This window comes from Canis lupus, chromosome 8 (assembly GCF_003254725.2).
Source record: "Canis lupus dingo isolate Sandy chromosome 8, ASM325472v2, whole genome shotgun sequence".
NCBI lineage: Eukaryota > Metazoa > Chordata > Mammalia > Carnivora > Canidae > Canis > Canis lupus.
In genome coordinates this window covers 71,798,190-71,813,442 of record NC_064250.1, presented here as the reverse complement: position 1 = coordinate 71,813,442, position 15,253 = coordinate 71,798,190, and the positions used below count along the sequence as shown (strand labels likewise).

Sequence of the window (15,253 nt, the reverse complement as noted above, 5' to 3'; positions counted from 1 at the left end):
TAATCCCAAGACACTCAAAAATATCAAAAATCATAAAGAAAAATCCTGAACCATACTGTCAATTCACAATATTTTGCAAAGAACAAGAGATCATTTTTCTACCTTCTATTCTCCCAAACACCTCCTAGCAATTTAAAACCATGTTAGGGGTGCGTGGGTGGCTCATCAGTTAAGCATAAGCATCTGCCTTAGGCTCAGATCATGATCCCAGGGTTCTGGGATCAAGACCCATGGCTGGCTCCCTGCTCAGCAGAGAGTCTGCTTCTCCCTCTGCCCCTACTCTACTATATTCATGCACGCTCTCTCTCTCTCTCTCTCTCTCTCTCTCTCTCTCCCCCCTCTCAAATAAAATCTTTAATAAAAATAAAATAAGGGACACCTGGGTGGCTCAGCAGTTAAGTGTCTGCCTTCAGCTCAGGTCGTGATCCTGAATCAAGTCCCCCATCGGGCTCCCTGCAGGGAGCCTGCTTCTCCCTCTGCCTAGGTCTCTGCCTCTCTCTCTCTCTCTCTCTCTGTGTCTCTCATGAATAAATAAGTCTTTTTTTAAAAAAGACACTTTTATCCTTGTTTTACTAGATGGAAAGTATCTGTGATGCACACAAAATACCTACATACAATTAAAGTTCTTCTAAAAAAAGTAAAGTTCTTCTAAATGTCTGATGTAGCTAACACTCTAAACCAGGGGTCGGCGGACTGTTCCTGTAAAAGACAGAGTGAAGATGTCCAGCTTTGCAGAACATGGTGGCAGACGCGGCCATGTATCTCTTCCACTGCAGTGGAGCAGCGTCCATAAACAAGCGAAACTGTGTTCCAATATAACTTTAATTACAAAACAGGTGACCAATTTGGCCTGAGGGCTGTAGTCTGCCAAGCCCACCCTAAACAAGGAATCTGGTCATACTTCCCAACCTCCACGGCTGCATTGTAGAACTGAGAGCGAAACACAAAATCAACATTTATAAATAGCATGAAGCAGATATCAACCCACAGTACTTTACAACACTTTACAAGTAGGGAACACGTATGGTAATTTGCAGTGTTCTCTACTAAAATAAGAGCATGAGGGGCAGCTGGGTGGCTCAGCGGTTTAGCGCCACCTTCAGCCAGGGTATGATCCTGGAGTCCCAGAATCGAGTCCCACGTCGGGCTCCCTGCATGAAGCCTGCTTTTCTCCCTCTGCCTGTGTCTCTGCCTCTCTCTCTCTCTGTCTCTCATGAGTAAATAAAGATTTTAAAAATAAGCAACAAAGTAAGAACATGAGTATCAAAAGAGAGGTGTGTAAAAGTACTTACCTCATCAATGAAGACATGGGTGAACTCCATCAAACTCTTGGCACTAACAATTTTCTGAAGAAGGACCCCCGTTGTCATATAAATTAACTTGGTGTCCTCTGTTGCTATTTTCTCTAACCCCACCTAGAAGTAGAAAAGGAAAGGAAAAGAGAAAGGAGAAAACTTTCAGGTTTAAGTGGTATGCATTCAACTACCAAAAAAAAAAAAAAAAAAGCTATTATGTCCATTTTATACTGGAGATAAGTAAGAAAGGAATAAAAAATATAGGACCTAATTAAAACTATTGTTCTTGGGGCACCTGGGTGGTTCAGTTGAGCATCTGACTCTTCATCTCCACTCAGGTCTTGATCTCGGAGTCATGAGTTCAAGCCCCATGGTGGGCTCCACACTGCATGTGGAATCTACTTAAAAATAAAAACAGGGGATCCCTGTGGCTCAGCGGTTTAGCACCTGCCTTTGGCCCAGGGTGCGATCCTGGGGTCCTGGGATCGAGTTCCACATCGGGCTCCCTGCATGGGGCCTGCTTCTCCCTCTGCCTCTCTATGTGTGTGTCTCTCATGAATAAATATTTTTTTAAAAAATAAACAAAACAAAAACTGTTCTCAAGTGGATTTTTTCCTTCTCTTTTTCAGGGGGTGGGAAGAATGTGGCTTTTCTAGTCACATCTTATTCTCTGTACTGTTTTTACATTAAGACGACAGTGTATGGAGATATCCACATACGAAATTTTAAATGTCTGAGAATTCTCACTTCTTTCTTGTTCAACTGAGAAAGAAACCGAAATTATCAAGAAATTCAGTTTCACTATTTTGGGGGCACCTGGATGGATCAGTCAGTTGAGTATCCAACTCCTGGTATTGACTCAGGACCTTGAGATCAAGCTACATATCAGGCTTCATACTCAGCAGGGAGTCTGCTTTGTCCCTCTCCCTCTACCCCTACCCCCCCCCCCCGCATGCACTCCTGCACGCTCAAGTGTGCTCTCTCTCAAATGGATGAATTTTTTTTTAATTGGCTAAGAAATTCAGTTTCACTATTTTTTAAATTACACCACAGTTCTGCTCTGAAAGCAATTGGTTACACTTCCATTTCTGCCAAAAATAACCACATTCTGTCATTAACTTACATGGAATGAAAAGTTCACAAGGAGGGAGACGGCTCGCTCTCAATCTCACCTGATAACCTACCAGACCACCTAATGTCCAGGCCCGCTCTCTACTGATCCACCTGGCAATACTGCTGGCTCCAATCTTCCGAGGCTGGGTCACCACAATGTTGCAGTAGGCAGAGCGCTGAATGTAATGATCCAGGATGTATTGTGGGAGCTGAGTACTTTTACCACTACCCGTGGCACCATGTATAATCACCACAGAATTACTTTCTATCAGAGAAATAACCTAGAATTTAAAAAAAAAGAATCTTTTGAAATGGCCACAAAATTAACAATGACATATAATATTATCTATAAGCCAAAAACTTTACCTTGGGAGGATATTCAGGTTATTACCTAACCATCTCAATACCATAAGAGAGAGTAAGAAGGCTACAGATGACTGCGACTGTGAAAATCAATCTGACTTATGAGCACAGGAACTGCTAACAGTTACAGAAATCCAGACTGGGTCAGCTGCAGGGCTCCACATCTCTACATCTCCATCTAAAAATGCAAATACTTGGAGTACCTGGGTGGCTTAGCCGGTTCAGCAGCTGCCTTTGGCTCAGGTCATGATCTCAGTGTTCTAGGACCAAGCCCCCATTGGGCTGCTTCTCCCTCTGCCCTTCCCCCCATTTGTATTTTCTCTCAATATTTAAAATAAAATGAAAACATTCAAAGATTTCTATAGCTCTTGCTAAGTCTAAATGCCTATTATTTTATAATTTTGTAATGAACCTTATGTAATTGTCCTGAGAAATATGAAAGCACTGCTGTTACTACCCTCAGGTGGCTTTAAAATTTCATTTGAGGGGCACCTGGGTGGCTCAGGTTGTAATCCCGGGCTCCTGGGATCAAATCCCACATCGGGGGGCCATAGGGGGCCTACTTCTCTCTCTGCCCCTCAGTGTCTCTCATGAATAAATATAACCTTTAAAAAAAAGATTCTTAAAAAAATTTCATTTGAAGTTATGCAGATACATTTTCAAACAATTAACTTCCACTGTTCCACTTACAGACTGTATGGAGCATTTTTAAAACTACAATCCAATTCCTACCCACCACTCCCTGACTCCATCCTAAATTTATCTAAGCTCTCATCTCTCTGGCAATTGCTATGGTTAGAGAATTAACAAATTAATTAGAGTATAGGCCTCTAAAACGTAATAAAGAAGATCTATGGGGACGCCAGCGTGGCTCAGCGGTTGAGCGTCTGCCTTCGGTTCAGGACACTATCCTGGAGTCCCAGGATTGAGTCCCACATCACACTCCCTGCATGGAGTCTGCTTCTCCCTCTGCCTATGTCTCTTGCCTCTTTCTCTGTGTCTCTCAAGAATAAATTAAAAATCTTAAAAAAAAAAAAAAAAAGATCTACGAAAGTTGTATGGTTCACTAAAACAAAAAACTTAAATTTGGAATATTAATGGTTTAGTTTTATCTGCAATTGATCCTTCTGCTAACATATTAAAGGTTTCAACACACTCATTTCTGACCTGGTTTAATAACATGTAATTAGGGGCACCTAACGTGGTTCAGTCAGTTAAGCATCTGCCTCTGGTTCAGGTTATGATTTCAGGGTCCTGGGATAGAGCCCCGAGTTGGGCTCCCTGCTGAGTGGGGAGCCTGTTTCTCCCTCTCTTCCCTTTTTGTGTTCTCTCTCTCTCTCTCTCTCTCTCTCTCTCGTATAAATAAATATTTTAAAAAGAATAACAACGTGTAACTAATTAAAAACGTTATCCTGCTGCAATATCTGGCCCAGTACTGTTCAAAAAAGTGGTATGTCAATGACTGATCAATTAAAGGGCCAGTGGAATGCTAAAGAGAACTGTGGCAAGGGGGCATTATTACTTTATAAAAAGACTTGGCAGTGAGTTTTTTCAAGAAGCTGCTCTCCCAGAGACAGCACGTGTTTACATATAGCTATCTCAGAGAAGGGAAAGCTGAACTGAAAACAGAGCCAAAAGGAAGACCATCAACACGGTTATTTTGCAGCTCAGGCACATGCCCCTCTGTCTGCTCTGGAGTCTGGCACATGCCAGGTGTTTGCCTGGCACCTTGTCACTTTCAAACTATAACCCCAAAAGGTTGGACCTCAGGCATTTATTCAAAGAGAAAACTTATAATGTGACAAAAATAATTTTACCTCTTCTTTACATCGATTTATAGGCAAATCAGGGTATTTATAATGTGTCTCTGGGATGCATGTCATATTGTTTAATTTAGTCAAAGCTGGCCTCGGACCTGTATTCAGACAAAAGAAATGCAATGCTATTAAGTATCTGAAAAAGGAAAAGGTAAACCACCCAAAGTTATGTCTAATCTATATACAGCATATACACGTATACACAAACAAATGCAGAAGTACATTCTACAGGCTAATACTGAAAGCATGGTAACCAGAAAATTCCCTCAGTATCCACTATCAATCATTTATGCAAGCTGTGCACACTCTTACACCCGAGCACACTCTTACACTTCCATCACAGCCATCAACCTGGTAGGCTCAGCACCATCTTCTAGATTAAAAACCTGCCAAAAAAGGGGGGGGGGGGGGGAGGAACGCCTGGGTGGCTCAGTGGTTAAGTGCCTCCTTGGGCCCAGGGTGTGATTCTGGATTGAGTCCCGCATCAGGCTCCAGGCAGAGAGCCTGCTTCTCCTCCTGCCTACATCTCTGCCTCTCTGTGTCTCTCATGAATAAATAAAAATATTAATTAAAAAAAAAAAGCCTGCGGGGATCCCTGGGTGGCGCAGCGGTTTGGCGCCTGCCTTTGGCCCAGGGCGAGATCCTGGAGACCTGGGATCGAGTCCCGCGTCAGGCTCCCAGTTCATGGAGCCTGCTTCTCCCTCTGCCTATGTCTCTGCCTCTCTCTCTGTGTGTGAAAAATTAAAAAAAAAAAAAAAAAGCCTGCAAAGCACAGTAACTGTCACTTAGTAACGTGAAAATTAGTAAAATGATGCCTTTTAGAATGGCATCAAGAGCACTCACTCCCACCACTCACTGACCACTGCAGACCCCACAGGAAGATGTGCCCCTTGCTCCTGGACACACTGCTACCATCCCAGCAGGAGGAAGGAAGGTTTTCTCCTGGCCTGGCAACAGCCCAGCCAATGACAGATGGTCCAGCCAGCCAATGAGTGACTGCCTCAGCCCAGCCAATGAAAAACCTCTACATGAAGGAGTTCCCAGTTTCCTCAATGGACTTTCTGTTTACAACACCCCCCACCCGCCCCATAAAAGAGCCTCCTGTGCTTTGTCCTCAGGACTGTAGGTGGTTTTCCCATCACTCATCCTGGATGGGAATTCTGTTATTCCTGGATACATCCATGTTTTGCTGGTGAGATAACTGGCAGTTTTATTTTTTAAGGTTAATAATACATTACAGTTAAAGAACAAACTTTTATTTGAAATTTCAATATAGTGCACCAATTTGTTAAGTGCTAGTTCCTTACTACTATAATAAACTGGTGGTAGACACCAAATGCCACTTACAAACTACAGGTATCCTGAAAAGGAGCAACCTGACTCTGATAAAGATGCACAATACAGCACTCAGACCACTAGCATCCTCCTGTAAATGCATCCCCTTCTCTCCAGCAATGCTATAAATTCTGGACCTCAAGGCATCACCTGACAAACTGACAAGTCATCAAAATTCATGGGATACAAATTTTTATTGGGAAATAAGTTTTTACTTCCTAAACCCTCTTTCAAGGCTCCCACCTCTTCAAAATTTAGCACCCACTCCCTTTCCTCAGATCTTCCCCAATGCCCCCCTTCTTCCCTTTCCCTCCCAGCCCTTCATTTCTCTGCCCCAGCATCTCCTCCCCTCCTGTGTTCTACCACCATTCTTTCCCACCTGACACATATTGTGTCATAAGTAGTCTAATCATAAATAATTAAAATAAAGCTATTCTCCCATTTTTGAGTCAAGATGTGTAGTACTTGTTCCAAATTTTAAAAACAGAGAAGCCACATCTGTTAAAATCTCTCAGAGCAAAGGTAGCTCTTTGGTGGACAACAGCACTCTTCCTAGCGCACCAGAACACTCCTAGTCCTGCCCTCAACTGCTCTCTGATCTTCTGCTCAGTACAACTGGCTGCCAGACTCTCAAAAACATGCATTCTTCTTCCATTCTCCTGTCTCGCTTTCCTCCCAACAATCTTCTCAGCTTTTAAAGAACACCCACTAATGCCATGCTGTTTTCCTAAGTGGCTCACCTACACCTGGTCTCACCCCTCCAGAAGGCTCTCTCAATGAAGGAGTCCTTAGAATTAACACTACCTGACAAACTTGAGTTGGAGCAAAATTCAATGTCTTGGATAGTTCCTAATTTAAAAATGGTTCCAACAGTTCTTTTATTAAAACTCTGAATGGTGGCTGGGTATCCAGACCAACCCACAAAGGTAAGGACTGAGATATTTACAAAAATGGAAAAATAAACACCTTCCCATGCTTGATGCTGGTAGGTTTATCAATCAGTAATAGGCCTTTTTAAATATAATATAGGAGAGGGATGAGAATCCACACAGCAGCCGGGGCTACTGAGCCAGGATGCCATTGCAAGATGTAAGAACAAGCAGTAGGGAGAGTGGGATTGACAAATCCAGGAGGAGCTCTACAAAGAAGCGCTAAGGTGACAAAGACTCTAAGAATTACAAAAAGGCAGCAGCTATGTTGTTTGTGAAGAGACTTTTAAGTCTCACTTTACTGTGCTTCTAGCCTAGCTATTACTTTGACAACATTGATGTAACTTACATTCCTTGATTACATGCATTCTGAAGGCTGCTACCTAAAAGAAATCTGACAAGAAAAAACTTCTGAAAGTCTTAAATCTATTGTCTAAACCTGAGTCCTTCCTCCACGGAATATAAACACATTGGATGTTTCTAGGTCACTGGCTGAAGCACACCCAGCACAAATCATGTCCTGCCTCCACATCCACCGCCAGAGGGGGACAGGAAACCAAACAGGGAAACATTCACGGCCTTGTGGCTCTTTAATCTGTGCATCAGCAACAAAATCAAAGGGAGGTGACCAGGAAAAGCATCATGGTTAATTTCTCAAGGAAAAGGAAATGGATAATTTAGAGCAAGCCAGCAATCTACAAAGGGCAAAGTTAATCCAAAAGTGTCACGAATAAATTAATTTTTTAAAAAGCAAAAGTGTCATGAAAACTACCTTAAGCCCAAAATTCACAATTTTTATTTTCCTATTATAATTTTATCCTGTTATTAACATTAAAATATTTTAGGGGCACCTTGGTGGCTCAGTGGTGGAGTGTCTGCCTTCTGCTCAGGTAGTGATCCCAGGGTCTTAGGATCGAGTCCCACATCAGGCTCCCCACAGGAAGCCTGCTTTCTCCCTCTGCCTCTGTCTCTGCCTCTCTTTCTCTCATGAACAAAATATTTTTTTAAAGATTTTATTTATTTATTCATGAGAGAGACAGACACAGACAGAGGAGAAGCAGGCTCCATGCAGGGAGCCCGACGTGGGACTCGATCCCAGGACCCCAGGATCACACCCTAGGCCGAAGGCAGGTGCCAAACCGCCAAGCCACCCAGGGATCCCCCAAAATATTTTTAAAAAATTAAAATATTTCACATGAACAGAAAAAAACTGAAAACATAAAAATTGCTAGTTTCTCTTCACTAAGTCACTCCACTATATTCCCATCAAGCATATACAAAAATCTAACAAAAAAATTCTGCAGTTATCCAACCAGTATGTACTGGATTTGAACTGCAAAATATAACATTTCTTTACTTAAAATTTAGACACTATGCATTACAGAAAATAAGTTTTATTACTGCATTACTGATTTAACCATGAAATTAAATCTTCAAAATAAGTCCCCATATATCACTTTTTTCAAGTACTGACTGGCATTCTGAATACAAAATTAAACATAATGGGTTTTCTTTTACAGTTATTATATATTTCATACAAGCCATTCTCTTAAAATCAGAAGAAAAGCTAGGAGTAGGATGAAAACAACTAAAAATATCACCACGTGAAAAAGGAAGTAGCATTTAATCATAAGCTGAAGACATCATCCCAGGACAACTCAAAACTGTTGTAGGAAAGCAAAAAAAAAAAAAAAAAAAAAAAAAAAAATGCTGCAGGAGTCCACAATCTGAGATCAGGCTCAACCAATTCAGAAATGCCATCAGATCTCAATTTTTTTTAGAAGATTTTATTCATGAGACACAGAGACACTTATTCATGAGACACAGAGAGAGAGAGAGAAAGAGGCAGAGACACAGGCCAAGGGAGAAGCAGGCTCCTCATAGGGAGCCTAATGTGGGACCCGATCCCAGGACCCCAGGATCACGACCTGAGCAGAAGGCAGATGCTCAACCACTGAGCCACCCAGGCATCCCTAGATCTCAATTTTTAAAAACAACATACCTTTAACTATATAAAACAATTCTAATGCAATTTATAGAAACTCACTGAGTGTGCATTCTTGGATTTATATTTAGAAATAATTTTTTAAACTTAAATTCAATTAACACATAGTATATTAGTTTCAAAGATAGAGTTCAGTGATTCATCAGTCTTATATAACATCCAGTGCTCATTATATCACTCACGCTCTTCTTCATGCCCATCACACCTAGTTACCCCACACCACCCCCATCCCCCTTCCAGCAACCCGTTTTTTTCCTAGAGTTATTAAGAGTCTCCTGTGGTTTTTCTCCCTCTCTAATTTCATCGTTTTATTTTTTCCTCTCTTCCCCTATGATCCTCTATTTTGTTTCTTAAGTTCCACATAAGAGTGAGTTCGTGATAATTGTCTTTCTCCAACTTATTTCACTTAGCATAATGCCCTCTAGTTCCATCCACATCGTTACTAATGGCAAGATTTCAATTTTTTGGTGGCTAAGTAATATTCCATTGTATATATACACCACGTCTTTAATCTTTATCCATTCATCTGTGGATGGACATCTGGGCTCTTTCCATAGTTTGGCTATTGTAGACACTGCTACTAAGAACACCAGGGTGCATGTGCCCCTTCGGATCACTACATCTGTATCTTTGAAGTAAATACACATAGTGCAGTTGCTGGGTCATAGGGTAGCTCTATTTTCAACTTTTTGAGGAACTTCCATACTGTTTTCCAGAGTGGTTGCACCAGCTTGCATTCCCACCAATAGTGGAAGAGGATTCCCTAGAAATAATTTTTAAAACACTTTTATATAGATGAAGTAATATCTGTATCACATCAAAATCAAAAGTACTTTGAAACTAAGTATTCTATAACTGGATATAATCCATGGTGCATGACTGGTTCTGGAGGTATGGGTGTGACCTCCTGGCTCTATCTAATACAGACCCACCCAGAGACAGAAACAGCTGTGTGTACACACACATGCACACGTATTAACTTCATCTCTCTTCCCCAATGCTCCAGAGGCACCTCAAAACCTGGAGCAGCACCTTCATACCTCCCATGGCCCCTTCTCCTCCCTGGCCCCAGATCCAACCATACCCTGTGCAGTCCATCCCATGCCCACCCATCCGTCCCCTCCCCCACCACAGCCCGACTGCCATCAGACAGTCATCACCACCAAATCTCTTGCTGGGCAAGACCACCCCTCTTAACTCTCATCCGTTTGCTCTGACCTCCTCTCCAACAGGACAACAGTGGTCTTCCCAAAACACGGATTTAATCATATGACATCCTCCTCCTCCATTCACACTTATCCCAGGATTAACCTAGAACCTTTTTTTGTTTTTTAAAGACTTGAGAGAGAGAATAAGCAGGGGGAGGGACAGAAGGAGAGAGGGAGAAGCAGACTCCCCACTGAGCAGGGGACACCACCCCTCTGCCAATACGGGGCTTGATTCCAGGACCCTAAGATCATGACCTAAGCGAAAGGCAGATGCTTCACCAACTGAGCCACCCAGGCACCCCTAACCTAGAACCTTTAATGGCTTCCCACTATTCTGAGTATCAACACCAAAATTCCTAGCTATGGCCCACAGCCTCTGTCATTGGCCATGCCTCTGTCTCATCCAGCCCCATCCAGTACAGCCGAGGTAGTTCTCTACTACTCCTGCAATAAACTAAGTGGCTTAAAACAACACACACTCTCTTACAGTTGTGAAAGACAAGTCCAAAACCCATCTCACTGGGCTAAGCACAAGGTGCTATATGGATGTTTCCTGCATCTGAAACATGGCTCTGAAAAGAATCTGTTCCCATACCTTTTCAGCCTCTAAAAGCCACCTGCATTCCTTGACTTGTGGGCCCATTTCTCACATCACTCCAACCTATGGCTTCCACTGTCATATCTCCTACTGACTTAGATCCTCCTGCCTCCCTTGTTTAAGAACCCTGTAATGTCACTGGGGCCCCCAAGGCAATCTCCCCATCCCAGTTTTTATGTTCCTTTTATCCTTGAAGGTATTGGAGTCACATATTCAGGGGATCCAGATGTAAACTTCTTGGGGAGGGGTGCTATTACCAGCCTACAACTAACCATGCCCAGGCCGCCCACCTCCACTCTCGATTCCCCAGCAACAATGTCTGCTTAAGGGATGGAGCACCAGGCCTCCTCATCACAGACCCTCTTTACATACTCTCTCTACCCAGATCTTCACACTGCCCAGGTAACTTCTATAATCCTTCAGCTCTAGGCTCCGCTGTTACTTTCTGATATATCAGCTCATATCAGAAACCCCTGTCTCAGGCCCCCATAGAGCTGTCTTTCAGAGCATTTATTTCTAAAAGCATTTATTTGTGTAACTACATGATTAAATGATAATCTCTGTGATTGGAGGGATCAATTATTACTTATCATATTCCCAAAACCTCATACAGTCCCTGGGACACACCGTGACAAATACTGGTCACTAAATGAATCCTCTGAATGTAGTCAAAGCTGTAATTTATGTGACTGCCTGCTGAAAAATTCCCGAAATATAAAGATGCCAGAGACAGAGAAAGCAAATAGCAGTTCCAAATATTAATCCAAATCAAGTTACTAGAGCAGACACTTCAAACTGCAGGCATTCATTGGTAACCCAGCTACTTTCAGACAATGGCAATCCCATATGGCATACTCCAGGAGCAGCAGGTGGTATGCCCCAGGGTCAGTACATATGGGTGTAACCAGAAGGATCACATTACACAGTCATCTGAAAACTAATACAATTCCCCAAATGGCAAGATTAGATGATGGATATCTTTGCATAATAACACATATGGCTATTTCACGCTTCTACAGAAGATTTTACTCCACTACACATCCTCTGTCCACTGACATTTAAGAAACCTCCAAGTCTTCCCCTAGACAAGCAGTGAAGTAATCAACACTCTTACATGTACAACTCTGTACTTTTCTTAATGTAGGTAAAAACTGGATCAAGGGACACACACATTTTGAACTATCACTTCTGGTGATAGTGTACTGGACTTGTCAGACAAATATTCCTCCTGAGGGCAACTAAGCAGTAGAGAAAATACACAACAAAGGGCACTTAAGTGAGGGAACACCGTAATGAGGATGCCTACATAAGGTTAAGAACACAGAGATGAAGGCAAAGAACTCAAGAGATTTTTGCTTTAAGGGGAAACATAAGCAATGAGAAATCAACTTGAATATAGTATAGTGACCCAAACAATGAGAAAACAAAACTAAATGAGACAGTGGGGCACAGATAATGGCTCAGGATTTTTCCAGAACTGGTGAAAGATACAAATATTCTGTACTGTCAAGAAGCCCAAATAAATCCCAAGGAAACAGATTAATGTACTATTATGTATGGACTGTAATTTGCAATTTTTAAAAAGGCTAAAAAAGGAAAGGAAAATACTCCTCTAACTTCAACTTCTGCCCCAGAGTCTGAGAAGTACATAACATAGAAAAACAGGAGACAGAACTTAATAAACTGATAGAAAGTTTATGATAAGGCAACAAATCAAAAGTTGACTTCTGTCATACAAATAGAGCTTGATGCTAATAAGATAACTAGCTGAGGAAAAAAAACCTGCATACTCACAGAAAATAAGCAGCTAATCCAAACACTAAACAGTTATACCCAAGGCACGTGGGGGGTCAGGGGAACAGGTATTAGGAAGAAATTTTTACTTTATACATTCATTATTTAAAAATTAATGCATTTATTGTTTCAAAAAACTATAATAATTTTTAAATAAAAATTTTAGGTAATTCTAGAGGGGCACCTAGCTGGGTCAATTGGTGGAGCATGCAACTCTTTTTCTTTTTTTTTTTTTTTTTTTTTATTCATGATAGTCACACATAGAGATCGAGAGAGAGAGGCAGAGACACAGGCGGAGGGAGAAGCAGGCTCCATGCACCGGGAGCCCGACGTGGGATTCGATCCTAGGTCTCCAGGATCACGCCCTGGGCCAAAGGCAGGCGCCAAACCGCTGCGCCACCCAGGGATCCCGCAACTCTTGATCTTAGGGTTGTGAGTTCGAGCCCCACACTGAGTGTCAAATAAAATCACTAAAAAATTTTTTTAATTTTAAGTAGTTTTAATTAATAGTAAGGTAAAGGACTACTATTAGTATTTCAAAAAAAAAAAAAAAAAGACTATTTAGAAACTGTATTTAAAAGAGAAAAGGGATCCCTGGGTGACTCAGCGGTTTAGCACCTGCCTTGGGCCCAGGGCATGATCCTCGAGTCCCGGGATCGAGTATCACATTGGGCTTCTGCATGGGGCCTGCTTCTCCCTCTGCCTGTGTCTCTGCCTGTCTCTCTGTGTCCCTCATGAATAAATAAATAAAATCTTAAAAAAAATAAAAGGGAAAAAAATGACTGAGTCCAACATACACTCACCCTCTCAAAAAAAAATCTTGAACTAGCAATACGAATTCTTTGTTGACCAAAATATTACATTTTTTAAAGACTTTAAAGAATGTTTTAATTTGTGAATAACTCATGCAGCATACTTTACAATATTTAAAGATACCCACTTACCTGGCCTGCTGGGTGACTGATCACTGCCATACATATCAAATTCTTGTGCTTCAAGCTGTCTGTATTTGTTAATATACTCCATTTCTGAGCTCTTCCGGCTAAGCGGCCTGCAAAGAATATTCAGTGTTAGTATACTGCTTTTGAAAACTCAAGAAACCCCATGTGCCAGAAGAATTTTTGAATAGTTCCTTTTACATTAAGTCATAGAAGAAACATGCAAATGGTCAATCAGCAAATGAAAATATGCTCCATTCCACATCTACTCACCACTTAGGTGCAAATTAAAATAGTGAGAAACCAATTTCCTGCTTCAGAGTGGCAGAAAGAAGGAATATTGTCAGATCACAGCGGAGAGTGGCAAATGGAAGACCCTTTGGTATCCTAAAGGGCAATCTGCCCGTATGAGCCACACTTTTCCCTCAGTGTCTTCAGTAGAGCAGTATTTCAACATATAGACAAGGAAGCACATGCACAGACATGCATGGAGGCATTCATTTATTCAGCAAAGATTTATCGAACACTCAGCACATGCAAGGCACTGCTGGAGACACTAGAGATACAGCAGGAAACAAAATGAAGTCCTTGACCTCATGAACCATCACTCTAGTGGAGAAGACGTAACAGATACACATACTTAGTGATATGGAGGAAAAATGTAAAAGGCAAGGGTATAAAGGACTCTAGGGAGGAAGAGTACCTTTTCATAAAGTTTGTGATAGTTAAAACCTGAAAACAAATGTCCAAGGGAGGGCTAGGCTAAACTACGGCACACTCCTACTTAGTTTGTATCTTTTAAAGGACTGCCATGGCTATATTCATACTAATAGGTAAAAATATCCAAGATGTTAAAAAAAATAAAAGACAACTGCAGCATGATATGCAAAATATACTGTCAATTATGTTTGCATTATCAATATCTAATTTAATTGCTGTCAGAGAAAAAAACCATACAGTATCAGTCCTTGAACTATGAGATTTACTTTAATAAAATGCTATTTGCATTAAATCATACTTTTGCCGGATATTCATAGTTGATAGCATTCTTTTGGTTACCGTTTACCTGACACTTACTCGTTAATACATTCAACAAATTAATAATTATGGGCTGTCTCCATGCCTGGTGCTGTCCTAAGTACCTGGGACAAAGCAGCTGCCAGGGGCACCTGGAGGGCTCAATCAATTAAGCATCTGACTCCTGATTTTGGCTGAGGTCATATCTCAGCATTCTGGGATCGAGACCTGTGTGGGACTCCATGCTGGGCACAGAGCTTGTTTGAGGTTCTCTCTCCCCCTCTCCCTCTGCTTCTCCCTCCCCCTAGGAAGCTGGCCAACTATCCTCACGGACTTATTACTGTCTAGTTGGGAAAAGAAAGTAAAACACAGTATGTTAGAGATAAGTCCAGAGAGAGTAACACGGCCAGGAGGAGAGATGGGGGGAGGATGGCTGTGATGCTAATACGATGATAGAGTGACATTAAAGCAAAGATCAGGGATGCAGGGGTGGCTCAGTGGTTGAGCGTCCAACTTCGGCTCGGGTTGTGATCCTGGGGTCCTGGGATCGAGTCCCACGTCAGGCTCCCTTCATGGAGCCTGCTTCTCCTTCTGCCTGTGTCTCTGCCCCCCCTCCATGAATAAATAAAACAAAATCTTTTAAAAAAAATAAAGCAAAAATCAGAAGGAAGCAAAAGAGGGGCCGTGCAGCCCTCTGAGGGGAAAGTCCTCTGATGGAGAATATCGGAAAGCCCTGAGGCAAGTATGCCAGAAGAGTCAGGAGGCACAGGGAGCCTGGAAGAAGTGGGGGGCCTATAAGTACGGGGAAGTGGGGGTAGCTCCCTGGGAGGTGAGGAGGCAG

The 15,253-nt window shown here is 42.0% G+C and overlaps 1 protein-coding gene across 7 annotated transcripts in view; it reads right to left on the bottom strand.

Annotated features, from left to right (window-relative positions):
- Window positions 1-15,253, bottom strand: part of TDRD9 (tudor domain containing 9) — a 106,186-nt gene that overhangs the window by 74,536 nt on the left and 16,397 nt on the right. For 5 of the 7 annotated variants that reach the window (XM_025442854.3, XM_025442857.3, XM_025442855.3 and 2 more), the window contains exons 2-5: window positions 13,402-13,508; window positions 4,589-4,686; window positions 2,468-2,689; window positions 1,293-1,415 (exon numbers count right to left, since the gene is read on the bottom strand). In XM_025442854.3, coding sequence (XP_025298639.1) covers window positions 1,293-1,415; window positions 2,468-2,689; window positions 4,589-4,686; window positions 13,402-13,508 — 550 coding nt within the window. The remainder of the gene's footprint in view (window positions 1-1,292; window positions 1,416-2,467; window positions 2,690-4,588; window positions 4,687-13,401; window positions 13,509-15,253) is intronic. The other 2 variants (XM_025442856.3, XM_025442853.3) reach the window with 1 other exon arrangement.